Below are 19,115 nucleotides of genomic sequence, written 5' to 3' on the forward strand. Positions count from 1 at the left end.
AGTTGTGATAGATTTGCTTGCCTTGCTTCTTTAATACAGTTGCTCCCTTTATTTCTTAATAAATTCACTTTACTACAACACTGCCATCTGTCACTTGTTTGAGTTCTTTCTCATGAGACTGACAAGAACTGAGGAGGGGACAGCCCTCATCCTTTAACTTAGGGATCTGTCCAATAACACCTTTTCTGGTGTTTCTGGTGCCTATAACACAGATAAAGAAATCTGTCCACTTCTCTTTAAGTCAACATGATGTTATTTCAAAGTTATTTTTATTACTTTTTAATGAGGTCATATCACCCATTGGAAGACCCCATTAATTAGCATTTTTCACAGAGATAATAAATGAAACACCCTCTTTCAACTCTATTGCTTTGAATACTCCATGAAGTTGCTATTTATTTTCATAAAGTTATAGAGGAAAGAGTAGTCAAAGTAATCTGTAAATATGTAAATAGTGTGCAGCATTTCAGCAGGATCAAACATTAACCCAGGTAGGAGGGTAAAAGCCCTACCCTCATCATGCCAAAGGCCCCCTTCCCGGACTAAACATCATACAGAATTAAGACGCGCACACCGTGGCACACAGAGGGTAAGACGGTGTTCTAAAGAGCAGCGAGGAACCGTGTCTAATCCTATGACTCTCTCCTGTTACTGTACAATGAAGGGAGCTGAGGTTACCGCCCAGCCAGCCAACCTTCTCTTTGCTTAGTGCGCCTCAGTCTCAGTGTCAGCCCTGAAAAGCGATGTCACTACCGACCCAGGCGGAGGTTCGCCACTGTAGAGACGGGTCCCGGGAAAGAACAGGACTCTGAAAGTACAGCTGTTTTAGGCTGGAATGTTTCCAGATGTTTCTGATGCGAGGTCATGTCGTTTGGTGAACAGCTTCAGAGCCTGTCCCATGTCCCTGGGCACTGGAGACCTGTCCTCACCGTCCTGTCAGATTCTCATGTGTTCTCCAGACACCTGCTTCAACACACCTCCAGATTTCTCCTCATTGTTCCCGCAGTGGCTTGTGGGGAGTTCTTTAAAGTATTTTTTTATCTTCAATTTTTTTTTTAAATCCCCACTCGAGGACATGCTTAGAGAAAGAGGGAGAGCGAAAGGGAGGAAGGGAGGGAGGGAGAGGAACATCAATGTGAGAGAGACACCGATTGGTTGCCTTCACTAAGTGCCCCAACTGGGAATTGAACCCACAACCCAAGCATGTGCCCTGAGCAGGAATCGAACTGGCAACCCTTTGTTGCCCAGAACAACACTCAGCCAACTGAGCCCCTCCAGCCAGCTCAGATGATGTATTTCTTGAAATATTTATTACCTTGTGAGAACCTGAAAGCTTCATGTTACAAAGAATGACATGGTTCTGTCTTTTACTTTTCACCGATTGTGAAAAGTATTGACCAATACTTAGAGGTATTGGTCAATTAGGAGATAATTACTTTGACACTGAATCGGAGCTCTTTGATTAAATTCCTGTGATTCTTAAAGAGACCAGTGTTGATTCACGGGGCCTGCTGATGCTTTTGGAATCAGTGTTATTTCATGAACAGGTCTGCCTCAGTTTCTGTTCTCTTCAAACCAGACAGTGTTAGTAAAACTAGGACCTAATACAGTTAGTAAGTACTGGGAAAACATTTTAGAATTTAATAAGAGCAGCTAATCTTCTAAAATCGCAGAGGTCTGACCACAAAAAGAACTTGCTGCGTTAGAACAGCTGCCCCCTGGAACTGTAGAGCAGATTTCATATACACAAACTCACGTGAAGGCTGGGCAAAGGGTGCTCAGGTACAACCCGGAAGTACAACCCATAAAAGGAAAAACTGGACTTTATCAAAATGAAATGCATTTAGTTAATGAAACTTCAGAAAATCACGAGACAAGCCGAAGATTCTGAGAAAATATCTGCAAGCCATACATCTGATAAAGAACTTGCATCTGGACTACAGACAGGAAGAAAGGAGAAATAACGCGAGTAAAATATGAGCAAAGCATCTGCGTAAGATATTACTCCAAGGAAAAGATCCACATGGCCCATCAACACATGAAAAGATGTTGAACATCATTAGCTCCCAGGAAAAACCAAAGCCAGCCCACAAGGAGGTAACACTGAGCTGTGTCGTAGAGTCACCTGGGCTAGAGAGGGTGCGGCGGAGTAGTGTGAAGTGATGCAGTCACCTGGGCTGGGGAGGATGTGGGGGAGCGGTGTGAAGTGATGCAGTCACCTGGGCTGGGGAGGATGTGGGGGAGCGGTGTGAAGTGATGCAGTCACCTGGGCTGGGGAGGATGTGGGGGAGCGGTGTGAAGTGATGCAGTCACCTGGGCTGGGGAGGATGTGGGGGAGCGGTGTGAAGTGATGCAGTCACCTGGGCTGGGGAGGATGTGGGGGAGCGGTGTGAAGTGATGCAGTCACCTGGGCTGGGGAGGATGTGGGGGAGCGGTGTGAAGTGATGCAGTCACCTGGGCTGGGGAGGATGTGGCGGAGCGGTGTGAAGTGATGCAGTCACCTGGGCAATCAGTCTGGCAGCCCCGTGCAATGTTGCAGAGACGCACCATGTGACGCAGCCTTCCCACGCCTGGGGAAGCCCAAAGGTCAATTTGAAAAGGAAGGAAAGAAGCCTCGCTCTGTGCAAGGGCTTTACTTACTCAGGTTCCACTTGAGGCCGGTGGTCGTCACCTGACGGCAGGGCTGTCCAACAGGAATGAGGCCACACCAGTCACCCTCCAGCCCGGTGTCTACCTGCAGTCTGTGCCTTCCCTGCAGGAGAGAAGGAAAGTCCATGACGGTGGGAGGAGACAGGGAGGCTAGGAGCATTCAGCTGACTTGAGCCCAGTGACAATTTCCAAAGTGGCTTATGTTAATTCTCACTTCTACACGCGGAAACTGAAGCCTGCAGAGATGAAATGCATCCAGCACCCCATAGAGAAGGGGGCAGAATAGGTTCTATACCCACCAGAGACAAAACTGGTTCCGCATGCTTTGCGATGCAGAAGTCTAGGTCCTACCCAAATACGTGCACAAGTGTAAATAAAACATTGGTTCCTAAGTAAAACCTCTGCTTCTTCTGAGAACGAGGAGTCTAAATGTCAGCATTCAGTGTCCACTCTAGTAGTAGCTAACCTGCTCCCCATGTCCAGACATCTAGGGAGCTGCTCGGTGAGAAGCACCTCTACCAGGAAACCGTATCCGCCCTCTGGAACGAGCATGTTCCTTCCATTTTGATTATGAAACCTTACATAACTGACCACGCTTCCAAGTTCTCCCACTTACAAGATTAAAGTTAAATGCAATGCTCAATCAAAGCCACGCTGTTTGCTTTTTTCCCCTTTATTGATTAATTCTTAGATAGAGAGGAAGGCAGAGGGAGAGAGAGAGAGAGATCAAAACTTCGACGAGAGAGAACATCAACTGGCCACCTCCTGCATGCCCCCCACTGGGGATTTGGCCCACAACCTGGGCATGTGCCCGGACTGGGAATCGAACTGGGACCTCTCAATCTACAGGACGATGCTCAGTCCACTGAGCCACACCGGTTGGGCTAATTTCTATTATTTAATGAAGACTTTCACTTGATGGCTTGGTAGTGGTCAGCTGAACACCGTAGGGTGTGTGGTGCTCCAGCTCACCTCAGTGAAGAATGAGGAAGGAAACAAGGAATGATTTCTCTACTCCTGGGTCTTAAGTCCCTAAGAGAAGACTTCAGCTTGGATCAGACAATGCAAAGGGAGCACACACAGACATGTTCAGTCTTACTGCCCAGGGAGAGGGTGGCTGCTACAACCCACCGCTCAGATATACAGCCCTGGCTATACAGTCATCGCCTTCATTATTTTAAGATTCAGCACACCTAGACAAATGCAATCTGATAGTAAATCAGTTTGTGGACGTGAGGAGTTACAGGTCTTAGCCTACAATTAGTTAACATTTGTTTTCTCTGGTTCCAAAAAGATGCGGGTAGCCCATGTGCGTGGTCTTTGTGCTCGCGATCGTGCAGAGGTAGCTTTGTGTGGTTAAAGGAGAGAAACAGTATGCTGTTCTCCCATAGCCTCAAGTCTCTGTGACCTCTTTCAAAAAGGAACAACAAAAGGAATTTTTATTTATTCCTCAGATTTCTTGATTTATAATGTATGTGCTGTGACACAGGCAGGCCGCGGCCTGACATTTAAGAACTTCCCCGAGGATTTACGCCTGGGAGGGGGCACCCGGCTAATCGCTGCCTTGCATCTAGGCTCATGCATCACTGCTGGGCCGCCTTGTCCCTGCTCTGAGCCTCGGAAGTCAAAGGCACGTCTCTGCAGTGAAGCCGGGACAAACACCGTCAGACACTATGCTTTTCCAGTCGTGGTTACTTTGAACACATTAACTCCCTCGGAAAGGTAAGGAACTGTGATGGGGTGAAAAGGAGCAAAGATGGTGTTCAACAGCCATGTTAGAAATCATGCTGATGAGTGTGTGAAGAACAGGAGCACCAGGACAGTGTGGTCCCTTTCCCTAGACCGTGGAGCCAAAGATACAGAGTCCCCACCTCGTGAAGGCAGAAGTCACTGTCACTTTGCTTGTGTGATGCCTCCTCTTTGCAGGTGACGAGGATATGCCCGAGGAAAACGACAAGTTCGCCGGGAATTTGCTTTGCAAAAATACCAGACGCGGAGGCATCTGAACCGGTTTACATCCCTGAATCCTTATATCCGAGAACTACGCCAAGTTCTGCGCAGAGCTATCTCCGTGCGGATGTCAGAACACACACAGCAACGTAACGAGATCACTCACGAGGCCGCGAACCCAGGACGAGCGGAAGCGTCCCTTCTCCGTGCAGGAGACTCCGGGAGCACGGGCGGTGCCGGTCTACGGCGTGGACAGCGGCTCACCAGACGGCCGCCGTGCGGACTGCCGCCCGGGCTACTCGCAGCCACACCTTCCAGCACAGGGTGGACCCGAGTGAGGGATGCCGCGTGGGGATGGAACACAGGCTGGCCTCTGCACGTGAACACTGTCCACACACCTTCCAGCACAGGGTGGACCCGAGTGAGGGATGCCGCCGGTGATGGAACACAGGCTGGCCTCTGCACGTGAACACTGTCCACGCACCTTCCAGCACAGGGTGGACCCGAGTGAGGGATGCCGCCGGTGATGGAACACAGGCTGGCCTCTGCCCGTGAACACTGTCCACGCACCTTCCAGCACAGGGTGGACCCAGAGCGAGGGATGCCGCCGGGGGATGGAACACAGGCTGGCCTCTGCCCGTGAACACTGTCCACGCACCTTCCAGCACAGGGTGGACCCGAGTGAGGGATGCCGCCGGGGATGAACACAGGCTGCCTCTGCCCGTGAACACTGTCCACGCACCTTCCAGCACAGGGTGGACCCGAGTGAGGGATGCCGCCGGGGATGGAACACAGGCTGCCTCTGCACGTGAACACTGTCCACGCACCTTCCAGCACAGGGTGGACCCGAGTGAGGGATGCCGCCGGGGGATGAACACAGGCTGGCCTCTGCACGTGAACACTGTCCACGCACCTTCCAGCACAGGGTGGACCCGAGTGAGGGATGCCGCCGGGGGATGAACACAGGCTGCCTCTGCACGTGGACACTGTCCACGCACCTTCCAGCACAGGGTGGACCCAGAGCGAGGGATGCCGCCGGGGGATGGAACACAGGCTGCCTCTGCACGTGAACACTGTCCACGCACCTTCCAGCACAGGGTGGACCCGAGTGAGGGATGCCGCCGGGGATGGAACACAGGCTGGCCTCTGCCCGTGAACACTGTCCACGCACCTTCCAGCACAGGGTGGACCCGAGTGAGGGATGCCGCCGGGGGATGAACACAGGCTGCCTCTGCACGTGGACACTGTCCACGCACCTTCCAGCACAGGGTGGACCCGAGTGAGGGATGCCGCCGGGGGATGGAACACAGGCTGGCCTCTGCCCGTGAACACTGTCCACGCACCTTCCAGCACAGGGTGGACCCGAGTGAGGGATGCCGCCGGGGATGGAACACAGGCTGCCTCTGCCCGTGAACACTGTCCACGCACCTTCCAGCACAGGGTGGACCCGAGTGAGGGATGCCGCCGGGGATGGAGCACAGGCTGCCTCTGCCCGTGAACACTGTCCACGCACCTTCCAGCACAGGGTGGACCCGAGTGAGGGATGCCGCCGGGGATGGAACACAGGCTGCCTCTGCCCGTGAACACTGTCCACGCACCTTCCAGCACAGGGTGGACCCGAGTGAGGGATGCCGCCGGGGATGGAACACAGGCTGGCCTCTGCACGTGAACACTGTCCACGCACCTTCCAGCACAGGGTGGACCCGAGTGAGGGATGCCCCCGGGGGATGGAGCACAGGCTGGCCTCTGCACGTGAACACTGTCCACGCACCTTCCAGCACAGGGTGGACCCGAGTGAGGGATGCCGCCGCGCGGGGATGGAGCACAGGCTGGCCTCTGCACGTGAACACTGTCCACGCACTGCAGGGAAGGCTAGTGAGAGAAGGGTCAGGAGGACCACACTGCGTTCACTGGGGAGTCACCGGCCCCACAGACAGACCTCTGTGCTGGTCTGTTTCCACTGTGTGACACTCACGTGGCTGAAGATTGCCACAAGACAGATGGTGTCCCCAGTGAACTTGGAGATGTCAGATCTCAGAACTAGAAGACCTGTGTATTTTCTTTCATTCTGCCCCATAGATATGATCGCCAGAGAGAAGGGGGGTGGGGGGGCAGTAGAAAGGAAAGGGGGTTACAGGATGACATGAGGAGACTTGATTCGGGGTGGTAAACACACAGTGCAATGTGCAGATGATGTGTTGTGTATACACCTGAACCTGTACAGTTTTATTAACCCCAATAAACTCAAAGAAAATAAAAATAAAAACAATTTTCAACAACAACAAAAAACCCACAAGGGTACTGATTTTATTCAAAAGAGCCTATGTTGAGCCAATGTTACATGTGAATATACTTATCAACTTACTTCTTTAACTTAGACTCTTTCCTTCTGAAAATGCAATATTCATCTATAGATAGCCTGTAGAGTTTCAAATCATGTCAGAAGCACATTTTTCAACATGCACCCCACAGAACACGTCTCTTAGATTACTCCCTGAGGTCACGGTGCACGTGACCAGCATGGAGATGTTCTAGGCCACGTTGTGGCACAAAAGCATCTACCTGAGCAAGTGTTCCCCACGCCTGCCGGACTGCGGGTCCCTGCCGACCCCTCCGACAAGGCCTGTCATTCATTACGCATGGACTGTGCCGTTCGTGAACCCACCCAGAGAAACACCGCCTCGGAATACTAAGTTTGCACACAGCACTTGAAACTGGGATGTTGGCCCTGGCTGGGTGGCTCCGTTGGTTGGAGCATTGTCCCTTATGCCAAAAGGCTGTAGGCTCGAGGCCCAGCCAGGGCACACACCCAGGTTGTGGGTTCAATCCCCGACTGGGGCACATAAGGGAAACAACTGGTCGATGTTTCTCTCTCACATCGATGTTTTGTTCTCTCTCTCCTCCCTCTCTCTCTAAAAAATCAGTAAGAACATATCCTTAGGTGAGGATTGGAGAAAACAAAACCAACTATGTTTCGCTTTACTATTTCCACAGCCAGCACACCTCAATGCCATGTGTTGGAGTTAGTAACTTCCATCTGATTTACGTTTTCAAAGTCATGTAACAGCCTCGGGCTGAAGCCAGGGGTGTTCCGCGAGGTAGGAGTCCTCTCTGGTGACACTGTATTGGCGGTGCTGGGTGCCCAGCGTCTTTATGAAATGCCTACCGTGGTTAGAGACAATAAAGGGCTGTGATGACTAGCCAAGTTCCCCCTGCACCCCCGAACACCAGACTGTTTTAGAACAACACGGAGGAAATCAGGGCTTACCCTGTTTCCTACCACCTGTGTATTCTCGCCCTTTTTAGACAATGTATCCCGGCCTGTCTTACGCTCCCTTTCATCCAGAGAAAATCCGCTGGCGAGGGCCCTCCCACTGAGCTGTCGGAAATCTACTCTGGCTTCTCCGAAAGGACACTTGAAGTGATGACTTCTGAAGACAGTACTGATCCCAGAAGCGAGAGTGTCTAACGGTGGGGACAACGCAGGTCGCACTGACAGGTGCGCGGAGTCATCGAGTGATCAGAGCTCTCAGACGCGGGCAGAGGAACGGAAGGCTCCCCGACACAGAGATCAGAGCACCCATGCTCCCCGGCCTGTGCCCTGCCATGTCGCCAGCCTTAACCGACAGAGACGCAGAGCCCAGGACAACTCCGCATTTTCATGAAAACACCCTGTGTGTTCCCCCGAACACAGATCACCGGCTTCCAAGGGCTACAATCTGTTCACACCACAAAATGAAGCTTTTTAAAAAAAACTATAGCATCTCTCAAATGGGTTCATGTTGTGTCCTTTAAAAGAATAACATTTCTTTGAAAGCAAAGACCCTTTATTTGTGTTCCATTTACACACAGTGGAAGGAACATATCGTCCAACAAATACCTGACGGATCAATGACTTAGAGCAAAAGAAAAAAGTATTGATTAAAGATGTGGACAAACTTAGAAAAACATTTATCAATTTTTGAGTAGGTGAGGGGGAGGTTCAGCCCTGAAGAATCTAGCTGCTTAACTGAGCACTAGGGCCAAACTACACACAGCTAAGAACTACGGACACCCCGTCAAGAGTATTCAGAATAGGCTGCGAGGTGTGTCTATTTTATACACACAGTTTATGTGTATGTAGAAGGGGCATTCTAGTACTACCTCATTGGTTGAGGAGAACATGAGACAGATGTGTAAGAACAAGGCTTTAACAGTTACACATTCACCTGAAATGCTGATTTTCTCCTCCTACTCCCTGTACCAGGTCCCAAGTTTAAGGTGAACACAAGTTTTCTTTCTACTTTGTTCTGGGTTTTTGTTTTTTTAAATGAAAAGCTTACTCACTTTGTCTCAGTAATTTTGAAAGGAAAATAAATGTGATTATTCCTTATAAGACTAATTTAGCAGGAACGGAGGAAGAAAATTATCTTAATTAAAAAAATGTTTATGTTAAACCTTCCAAAGACATTAAAATATCTTAAAGAGAAGAATCATATCTCCATTTCTATACAGAAGCTCTAATTTTCACTAAACTGTTTTTTAAATGGTTCCAAATTCTGAAATTGTTCTTTGTAGGAGGATACCTCCCCAACTTTGGTCATCAATTTTAGAAAAGTTCTAAGAATTCCTTCTGAGGACTTATACCTGGTCATCAAATCCAAAATGCAATTCTCAACATCATTTTTCTGTAATTCCCAATATAGTCTGAGCCTGGTCCTAAAGTAACACGAGGCTCTCTCTCTTCCATGCAAGCAAATAATTTAAATAAAATTCAATTCAGACTCTGACTCCACTGGACTAGTTTCTCTGGTTTTTCTCAGAATTGGTAAGAACGACATCAATGGGAATTCCCACCCTGCAATATATATTTCAACTTTCCTCCTTGTGTGTTAAGTACCCCAACTTTTCTTCTAGAGAAGAGCGGGGTGTCCAGTCTTCTCCAGCTGGCAATCAGCTCTGCACAAGGACTCCAGTGTGAACATCCTCCCCCGCCTGAGCCCTCCCCTTCGTCAGGTTCCAGGCTTCCAAACCCATTTCTTTGTTCCTCTTTACAACTCCCAGAAAGGGTTGTCTGCACTCACCGTCTCCAATTCCTTCCACTCATTCCAGCCCCCACCTTCCACCTCCACTTTTTCCCAAAGTGGCTCCATGAAGATGGCCAATAACCTCCAGATTGCTAAGACCAACGGTCATCTGATCTGACCTGCAAGCAGAATTCAGAGTGGTTATCCCTCTCCTCCTGGATAAACCATCTTTATTTTGCTTCCAAAATACCACCCTTTCTGGGTTTCCCTCCCCCCACACACACTTTTTTTTGGCCGTCTCCTCCTCTTCTCTCCAAACTCCTGAAGTTGGACTGCCTCGGGGTGCAGTTCCTTACCGCCAGCAACATCCTTCTCCCTCATCTACTACATTATGCCCCTGGTGATCTCAATCATGGAGATCGTGGTGAGTCCCAAATTCCTATCTCCAGCCTAGACTTCGCTCTACAACTCTGGTCTTGAGCACCCAACTGCCTGTCTAACACACATCCTGCCTGACCTTTCACCTCGAACACACCCCATCAACAGCTTTTGATCGAAGTTGATATCAATGTCATCTTCCCAACTGCTTAGATAAAAAGTTTTCCTTTTTTACATACCCATAAGGAAATCCCATGTTCTCTATGTTCTAAATATACCCAGATCCCCACCACTTCTCAGTTTCCTTCACTACCACCCTGTCCAAGTCACCATAACAGGATCTCCCCTGGTCCCACCAGAATCCATTCTCAACTCAGCAGCCCACGCGATGCTTTTAAAACACAAGTCAGACCCACCTGCCTCCAAACCGACCCCACCCCTGCAGAGAAACAATCCAGCTTCTGAAAGTGCCACCCCCCCCCCCCCCAGCCCTGGCTCGACTTCAGATCCTGGGCACGGAGAGCTGCTGAGAGAAACACTGTCACCACCAGCGCATCCTGGTTCTGCGCTCGCCGAGCCAGGCCACCCACGCACGAGCTGCGGGCGAGGGCCCGGGGCTAACGCAGGGCGTCGTGGATCAGGGTCCCTATCCACCATGTGTCGGTCTCATTTTCCTCATCTGGAAAACCAGGACGAAAGGGTTGCTGTGAGAATTAAATGCCTTGATGTGTGAGATACTTAGCACAGTGCCTGCCACAGAGTAAACGGATCTATAAACATTCACTATCATTATTTTTATCACACAAAAGGATTAAAACGGGCAACCAACCAAACATCGCATTACATTTAATTTTAGACAGTCAATTTTACCTGCCTCTTTTCATGTCAAGAATGTTAGAATAATGATATCTTCTGCAAGCAACTTGAAAAGCACCCCATAATGTTCTATATATTATGCACTGGCGAATGGTGGAATAAATACACCTTTCAAGGCCTATCAATCACAGACTTAGTTGCTATAGTTGTCTTACTCTGGTACCTGTGACATAGAAGGGAAGCGGCTTGGACATCAGGAAGGTCAATGCTGACTTTGGGGGGCTTGGTTCCGATGTGCTGGGATGAAGCGGGTGCGACTGGAGAGAGACACCAACCAGCCTTGCTGGGCAGCTGTGGGCGGGGCCTGCGCGCAGCCAAGCTCGGGTGGGCCAGCTGGGTCTGGACGGCCGGTGGTTCTAAGCCGTGAGCGTGAGGCACAGGTCAGGGCGCTGCGGGAGGACCTCTCCGCCACCTCCCTGCGCTGCCCCGCCTCCCCTCTGCTGTCCAATGAGCCCCTGCGTTCTCGTGGGCCACGCTCTCTACCGCCCTGCTCCGTGGGAGTCAGTCCCCGCGATGGTCCCGACCCTGGCTGGGGCAATCACTCCTTGCGTGGCGGTCCCACCCTGAACGGCACCGCAGGGGTGCTGGTGAGGGACTGCCGGGCACGCCCCCAAAAAGGCCAGCTGCCCCCTCCCTGGTCTGCTCTTACAGATCACTTGCTCCGGGGAAAGCCCGTCACCATGTCACGAGGACATTCAGGACGCCCTGTAGAGGCCAAACAGAGGAACAGAGCTGCCCCCTTCACCCCAACCAGCCTGCACCAACTTGCCACCTTGGAAGCAGAGTGACACCTGGCACCGCTGAACTTCACGAGACCCAGGTTGAAACACCCAGTAAAGCCGAATCCTAGACATACAGAGGAACTCTGCGAGATGATAAATGTTCCTGTCACTTGGAGCCACACATCTGCGGTGTGTGTCACGCAGCAACGGATAAGTTACACACTCTGGAGTCCACTGTCCCCTTCCGGAGCCTCTGCCCGCGACGCAGAGTCTCTCTTCCCCTCCGCTGCCCTCCTGTGCCCTTTCTGTGAAATGTCTATAAAACAGATCAGCTACCTGTGGACTTGTTGACATTCATTCAAAAGGGTGTGTGGATCCCTTTTACAAAGTATAAGTGGGACACATTTTATTTTTCGTTGTCCCCTTGTGTGTGCGATGGACTGATCTTTCCCTCACGTTCGGTCTTCTCTTAGCTATCCACTTGGGAAAGGTAAGGATGGAGCTGGGGGAAGAGGCTCCCCAATAATCATTAAATTTCTTCTCAATGACATTCACATAGATCAGACGTCATGAACACGGACACCTTAGCAATGCGACATAAACTCTCTGCGCTGTACATGATTACTTGAAAAGAACACATCGAAGTAAGAGTAAGCCATATTTCAAGAGAATTCCGCCTACTGGGAGGAAAAAGCATTAAAATATTATACAATTAACTATCTCACTTCTTATTCCCAAAGCCATTTATTTAATATCATTTGAATAGATGGTAAAATGTGACCAACTAATTAAGTTCGATTTGAATGCTATAAAATTTCCAAAACTGGACCCTCAAACTCCAGACGTAATTCAGCCGCAACACCCGAGGGCCTGCTTGCGGTGTTCTCTCTGCTGTTTTCTACTCTTCTCATTTTTTTTTAATATATAATAAAAAAATTTTGTTTTAGTTTTGCTGCTACCAATTTATGGTAGCCTAGAAACTCCACGATTACCTGACCGAAAAGGACAGGTAATCACAACAAAGCAGAATTACCAACATATTTATGGCCTTATCATTTGACAGGAAAGGTCGCAGCCTCCCCGAGTTTATTCATAACACCGCCCCGGCTCTCAGTCCTGGAAATTGCTCCTGGGGACCCGGCTTCCCAGAGATCACAGAGTGGCAGCCACTCTCCAAAGGCATAAATCAGACTAAATAACAGACGGGCCTCTCCCTCCGCACCTGGACGCGAGAGCACCGCGTTCTCACGCTGAGCACCGCGCGGAGAGGCCAGGGCACCCAGGCTACTCGGAGGGCCTGTTGCTGAGGTCATCTGTAAGGAAACAGTCTGGGGTTATAAACACACACAGGTTCCGTTCTTGGATGCCACTGGCATTTTAACATCTTCTCTTCGTTCGTTCTCCAAATCCAAATTAAATACCAGCAGACTCAGTACCTACTGATCATGATGACTCTTATCCCGACTTTTTTGTTCCAAAGTTAAAATGCGCACAGTGTGTGTTATTTTGGCACAACGGAAGTAAAATAGATGCATATGTGTATATGCAACTAGCTAGTCAGAAAAATAAAATCAGAGAGATGTTAATAAAAGGCAGGACAAAACAGTTTGCGTTTTTGTCTGCAGATGCCAGTACTCTTTGTTGCAGGGGACATTAAGCAGGTCATGAGAAACCTGCATTCTAGTAACTGGTAACATCGTTTACAAAAATATCGCGCATCGAACATCCCAGCGGTCGTGCGGCCGGCATTTCCTCCGCGACACCGGAGTCACGTGGTGAAGGGCTTGGGACCCACCCCAGGGGAAAGGCCACTGACCACTCAGGATCCAGGACCTGCAGGCATGGCTGTCCATCAGTGAGCTATCTCCTTACTTGTCCGGAAAATAACTAAATGTCGCTTTCCCGTTTAGCTGTTTATCTTACTAACATCAATAGGCTCCCGTGTAGGGCCACTGAGATGGCTTTTCTGAAGCACACCGCACTCACCAGGGGCTACATTGAGCTGTGTCACTGCGTCGGCAGGGACACGGAGACTCCGGGCAGACTCTCGGGTCTGACCCCTGGGGTCTGCCACTGGGCTGACATTACATTAGCCTCTGTGTGTCTCAGTCCCTTCATTCCCAAAGCCGCGCAGCTACGCAACATCTCGGCGCCCCGCGCTGGCTAAGTTCATCCCGCGCGAAGCCCTGAACAGTGCCTGGCACGCGGCTTCCAGAAATTCGCCCGAGCTATATCGTTTCCATCATTTCGTCCTGGCAGATTAAAAAAAAAAATGACTGCAGTGGGATTAATGTGTGAATGATATACTTTCAGGGGGTCAGAGTCTCTGTCGCTCATTTGTAATTATTGTCTAATTTTGTCAGATCAGCCCATGGAGAAAACAGGAGGCAGAAGACAGGCTACGGTGTCCACGCGGTGCCTCTGTATGAACTGCACTTCGTACGTCTGTCTACATCACCCACTCAGCCTGTCCCCGCCCTCAGGACCTTCCCAATTGTCTAGGCTGCAGTCACACACCGGCCGAGTGGGCGCACAGCCTACTCCACGAAAGGAAACCCAATGCAACCAGGATCTTTGTCTAAGAGATGCCATGACTTCACCGCTGGCCGCACATCCCAGCACCGCGTGAATCCCACGGGGCACAGGGCTGCTGTCTGGATCTATCATCCACGCAGCGGTTAAAACCCGAACACTCGTGCTAAGTTGGACACCACAGCTGGTATGAGAAGCTACTGGAAAAAGCTAATTTTGTGGTAATTTTAAATTTGTAATGATTTTTTTTTTAAAAATTATTAATCATTTGAAAATCTACTGCTCAGTTTTTAGAAACACTGCGCATGGGATCATAGGAGCTGGGAGGCCACTGCATCCGGTAGAGGTAGTGAGGGTTCATTCTCTGGACACTGTCTTATCCAACTTCACTTCTTTTCCTCAGGAGACAACTTGACATTAGGAAGCAGAAAAGGAGAGTTTTTAAAATCAGCCAGTTTTTTTCCCCATTAAAACTGTGTATATTTATGTCCCTCTTCTGAGAGCTTCAGAATACCTTGTTAGCTTTGAGTATTGATAAATGACCTCATTCAATTCCTTAAGTCACTCACAAAAAAGAGTACCTTCTAAAAGGAACAATAGATACTACTTCCTCAAATGAATATTGTTAACATAAATAACGCACTTTAAGTGAAAGAATGATATATACATACGATCTATATGCTTTTCATCGTCAGTAGCACATTTTAACCTGTCACTTCTCAGATACTAATGAGCAAATATAAAAACATTCGCAGTCCTTCCTCTCCTAATCTAACCTTATGTCTTCAAATGCTGGAACACATTTAAAGTCAGAGTATTTCTGCTAGGTGAAAGTCCACGTGCGGGGTGGAGACGAGGGCACAGAACAGTGTGGAGCGGCGCCAAGTGAAGGCAGATGCCCTGTTCTGTGCCCTCCCCGAAGCCCAGTTTCCGGGCTGATCTGAACGTGGCCAAGTGCCCGTCACTGGACCACGGTGATGAAACGTTTTAAAGCTGAGCAGCAGGCCCGATATATGATTTCGGTGTTTCTTACCAGATGGGAAACTTTTAGATTCCTCCGGTTTTGAAAGACGGGAAGATGTGAAAGCTAGGGGCACTCAAGGTCGGGAGAGCCGGGGGAGATGTGACAGGACGGGGGACAGGTGCCGAGCTCCGGGCGGCGGGCACCGGGGCTCAGGTGAGCTAGGAGCAGCCGCTGAGATGTGCCGGGATTTCCCTGGCAGACCTTGCGTCTGGCTACGACAAGTCTTCTCTTCACGCACATGAATACGGACTGGATAAGGAGATTTTTCCCTCCCAAATGTAAGCCTGACAGATGACGCCTGAGAGCCATTGTTATGACCGCTCAGTACAGCAACGTGAGGGCTTATCCCCCAGCCCCGCACCTTAGAAAGGATTTGTTTGTTTTGCCTCCTCAAGGATGGGCACAGCCCCTGCTGGAAGACATGTCAACTCTACAAACCTAAATAGCTAAGATACTATACTTTCTTCCGAAATAATAAAAATCAAGCTATGAATATATTTTAAGATGCAGAACCATGGATTTGTGTCAATGAATGTATATCCTGATTAGAATTTTAGCATTGTTGACAACAACCCAAGGATTTGTTTTACTTAAAATACAAATGTGACAATGAATTGGTGATGGTTCATAAAAAGATAAATGACAGATGGACACACAATTATGTATGACAGAAAGAACTCTTACTTAATGAAAGTAAAAAATAAATCTTGTAAAAAAAATCACAGTTGGAAAGAAAAAAGAAAGCGTACATCAGCATTACTGTTTGCCGCAAACATTTTGTTATTTGAAAGGCCAGAAATCGCCCAGGATACATTTCTGACACCACAAACCTGACAAGAATTTTATAAACGTGTCTTGTTTCTATTTTTAAAAACCATCTAATAATTAAGGTTTTGCTTTTAAAAGTAGTCATTCGGCAGCAAGAGTTGTCCCCTGCACCGGCGCGCGTGAACAGCCCTGACGCTGCCGTACATGTGCGCTGGGTCAGAGGACAGGAGCCGCGTGCCCATGGATGACTGCTCGTGACCAGGCTGCGGAGATCACACGGGGGGGAAGGAACCGTCTCCACCACCGAGGGTGCCGGAACGAAGTGGCTTCCATAGGAAGGAAATGAACTCCAATCCAAACCTCACGTGGAATCCAAAAACTAAATTAAAATGGAACACAGATCTAAACGCAAACCTAAAACTATATAAAACTTCTAAGAGAAAACATCAGGGGAAACCTTGGTAACCTTAGGTTCCACAAATATTTCTTCCACAAAACACCAAAGCATGACAGGTAAAGAACCAATGGATCAAGTCTACTTCAAAATTTTGTTTGTTCATCAAAAGATATTATTTCCCTGGAGTGCTGAGTGTCAATGGGATGTATAAGGATGAACTCATGTTATCGTTAAAAAAATTCCAGCTTTGTCTACTGAATCCGGTTAGTGGCTACAAGTATTCCCCTTAATGCCCAGACGCTGTCATCATTTCTTACTAAAAAGGCCCTTTGGAAAAATTTCAAGACTCAACCAAGAAATGTACAAGATGAGCTGGGAACACGCTATAGAAAGAGAAATAGAAAGTTATCAGGGACCACTGGGTTCTTGCCGAAGGACTGAGGAGCGGAAAAAATAACTAATCAGTATTGAATGCTAGGCAACCAATTCGTTGTTTTGAAAAAAAGTAAAAAAGAACAAAGAACTAAGCATGCATCCTTCCTTCCTTTACACACTGTTCTGCAGGATGACCCAACAGCTGATCGGAGGGAAGCTTCTCTTTATGGAGGTTTTTCAGGCAACGGTGAAGTATTAATGGTAGAACAGTTTCCTCTTAGCAATGAGTAGCCACTAAGAAATTCATGGAAGTGAATGATGATAATATCACAGTGGCTATAATATCACAATAAAGAGACAACCAAAAATCATGATGTAATGTCATCTATTTCAGAAGTACCCCCATTTTTACATTGTTCTGATCACAGCTCTAGAATTACCTACAACTTACAAAAATACAAAGGAAAATAGAAAGTATTTAATGACACAGCACCATGCAATGAGCCCAGATGGCGAATATTCCGTGGGAAAAAATGACAAAGTTTGTTTGACAAAGATGTTGAGGGGTGAGGGGAAGAACAGGAGGAAGGAGAAGCATGGGGACGGACAGGCCAGGGGCACACTGATGAAAACAACCCCAAAATACCAGCGAAGTGCAATGCATGGACCTTGTTCGGATCCCTCATCATACAACCACATTTTTAAGATGTAAAAACATCTTTAAAGAAAGAGAACATGGAGATGGAAAAAATGGCGGCAGAGTGAATGGAGCTACACAGATCATCTCCCAGGACCAAACCGGATTCACAACGAAAATAAAGGCAAATCGTCAGGAAGGGGCAACCGAAAGACACCTTGGAGGACCACATAACCAGGGACACTGACTCAATCCTGGTAGGCTTACGAGGACGCGAGAGGGGGCCGGGAGCCCACAGTCCACAGCGGCCTGGGTGGGGACGGGGGACTCTGCGGTGGGAAGCTGCTGCTAAAGCCTCCACTGCCACCCCGCCCAGTCCTGCGGACTCTGCTGCCTCCCAAGCCCTTGGCTGGTGCGGCACGCACTCCCTGGGGCCAGGGGACTCGGCGGTGGCGGCGGGAAGTTGCTGCTAACACCTCCGCTGCGACCCCGCCTGAGTCCTGCGAACTCTGCTGCCTGCTAAGCCCTCGGCTGGTGCCGCACGGGCTGGCACGGACTGGCTCTGACCAGGGGACTTGGCGGGACGCTGCTACCCAGGCTGACTCCTGTGAACTCTGCGTGCTAAGCCCTCGGCTGGTGCCACACAGACTCGCAGGGACCAGGGGACTCTGCTGGAAGCTGCCCCGGCAGTGTCCCGCTACCGCGGCTCAGTCCTGGGGCTTCTGCTGAATGCAAAACCCTCTGCTGGTGCCACAGCCGTGGCCGCCCTTGGCAGGAAGCAGCACTCTCGGGTTAAAAGTCCCAGCGGCTCCACGATGCACAGTCTAGACAGAGGCTAAATTGGCAGCAGCCACTCACCTTGAGCTTCAGCAGAGGGAAGGCATATTGGACTGGAACTGTGTGGGGACACTCGGGTTTTGGAGGGTGCTAAGAGCTTTCACTGAGTGCAGCCACGCAGGACTGTGGTCATTTTGCTCCTTCCCAGGGCCCTGGGGAGAGGCGAGGTTGAGGCCCCTCCCGCAGAGATTCAATCACACCTGGTGGCCATTGAAATGCTAATTGAGGCCCATTACAACCAGCAGCTGCCCCAACCTCTTACACTGAGCACCTGAGGGAGTTTTTCAGGCAACTCAGAAACCAAGGGTCTTCAGGTGACCTCTACTAATAGCCTTCAGGTAAAAAAAAAAAAAAAAAAAAAGCTAGAGGATAACTACCATTCCCTGGGCCAGCAACACTAACCAGAAAAACTAAGACTTGAAGGTGGTGTTTAAAGTGGGTCCTCCCTGGCTCAACCAAACCCAGGACAGGGAACCACAAACAGCAGAACACCAACACCCACAGGGAAAATTTGGCAGACTCCAAAGCCCACTGTGATAGCCAAAATGGTGAAAAACAGAAACAAAAGCCAAATGAAGGAACATGAGACCTCTACGGAAGATGAGATAAATGAGGTGCAGTTAAGCAAGTTACCAGAACTAGAATTTAGAGTGATGATGTTGAGGAAGCTCAACAGCATGTGCAAGGATATGAGCACCATGAGTAAAGACATAGAAATGTTGAAAATAAACCAGATGGAAATTAAAAACCAACAGGAAGAAATGAAGAATGACATATCAGAAATGAAAAACACATTGGAAGGTCTAAAAAGCAGAGTAGGGGAAGCTGAGGACTGGATCAGTGAATTAGAAGACAGGCTAGAAAAAATCAACCAATCAGAAAACCAAAAGGAAAAATCGATTAAAAAACAGGAAGACAGCTTAAGAGAACTGTGGGACAACTGGAAATGGAATAATATTCGCAT

At 49.1% G+C, this 19,115-nt stretch overlaps 1 protein-coding gene across 3 annotated transcripts in view; it reads right to left on the reverse strand.

Annotated features, from left to right (window-relative positions):
* TPK1 (thiamin pyrophosphokinase 1) overlaps window positions 1–19,115 on the reverse strand; it is a 251,943-nt gene that overhangs the window by 79,692 nt on the left and 153,136 nt on the right. For all 3 annotated transcript variants that reach the window (XM_036246505.1, XM_036246504.1, XM_036246506.1), the window contains exon 8: window positions 2,641–2,752. In XM_036246505.1, coding sequence (XP_036102398.1) covers window positions 2,641–2,752 — 112 coding nt within the window. The remainder of the gene's footprint in view (window positions 1–2,640; window positions 2,753–19,115) is intronic.

Source organism: Molossus molossus, unplaced genomic scaffold (genome assembly GCF_014108415.1).
Source record: "Molossus molossus isolate mMolMol1 unplaced genomic scaffold, mMolMol1.p scaffold_m16_p_7, whole genome shotgun sequence".
In the NCBI taxonomy this organism is placed as follows: Eukaryota; Metazoa; Chordata; class Mammalia; order Chiroptera; family Molossidae; genus Molossus; species Molossus molossus.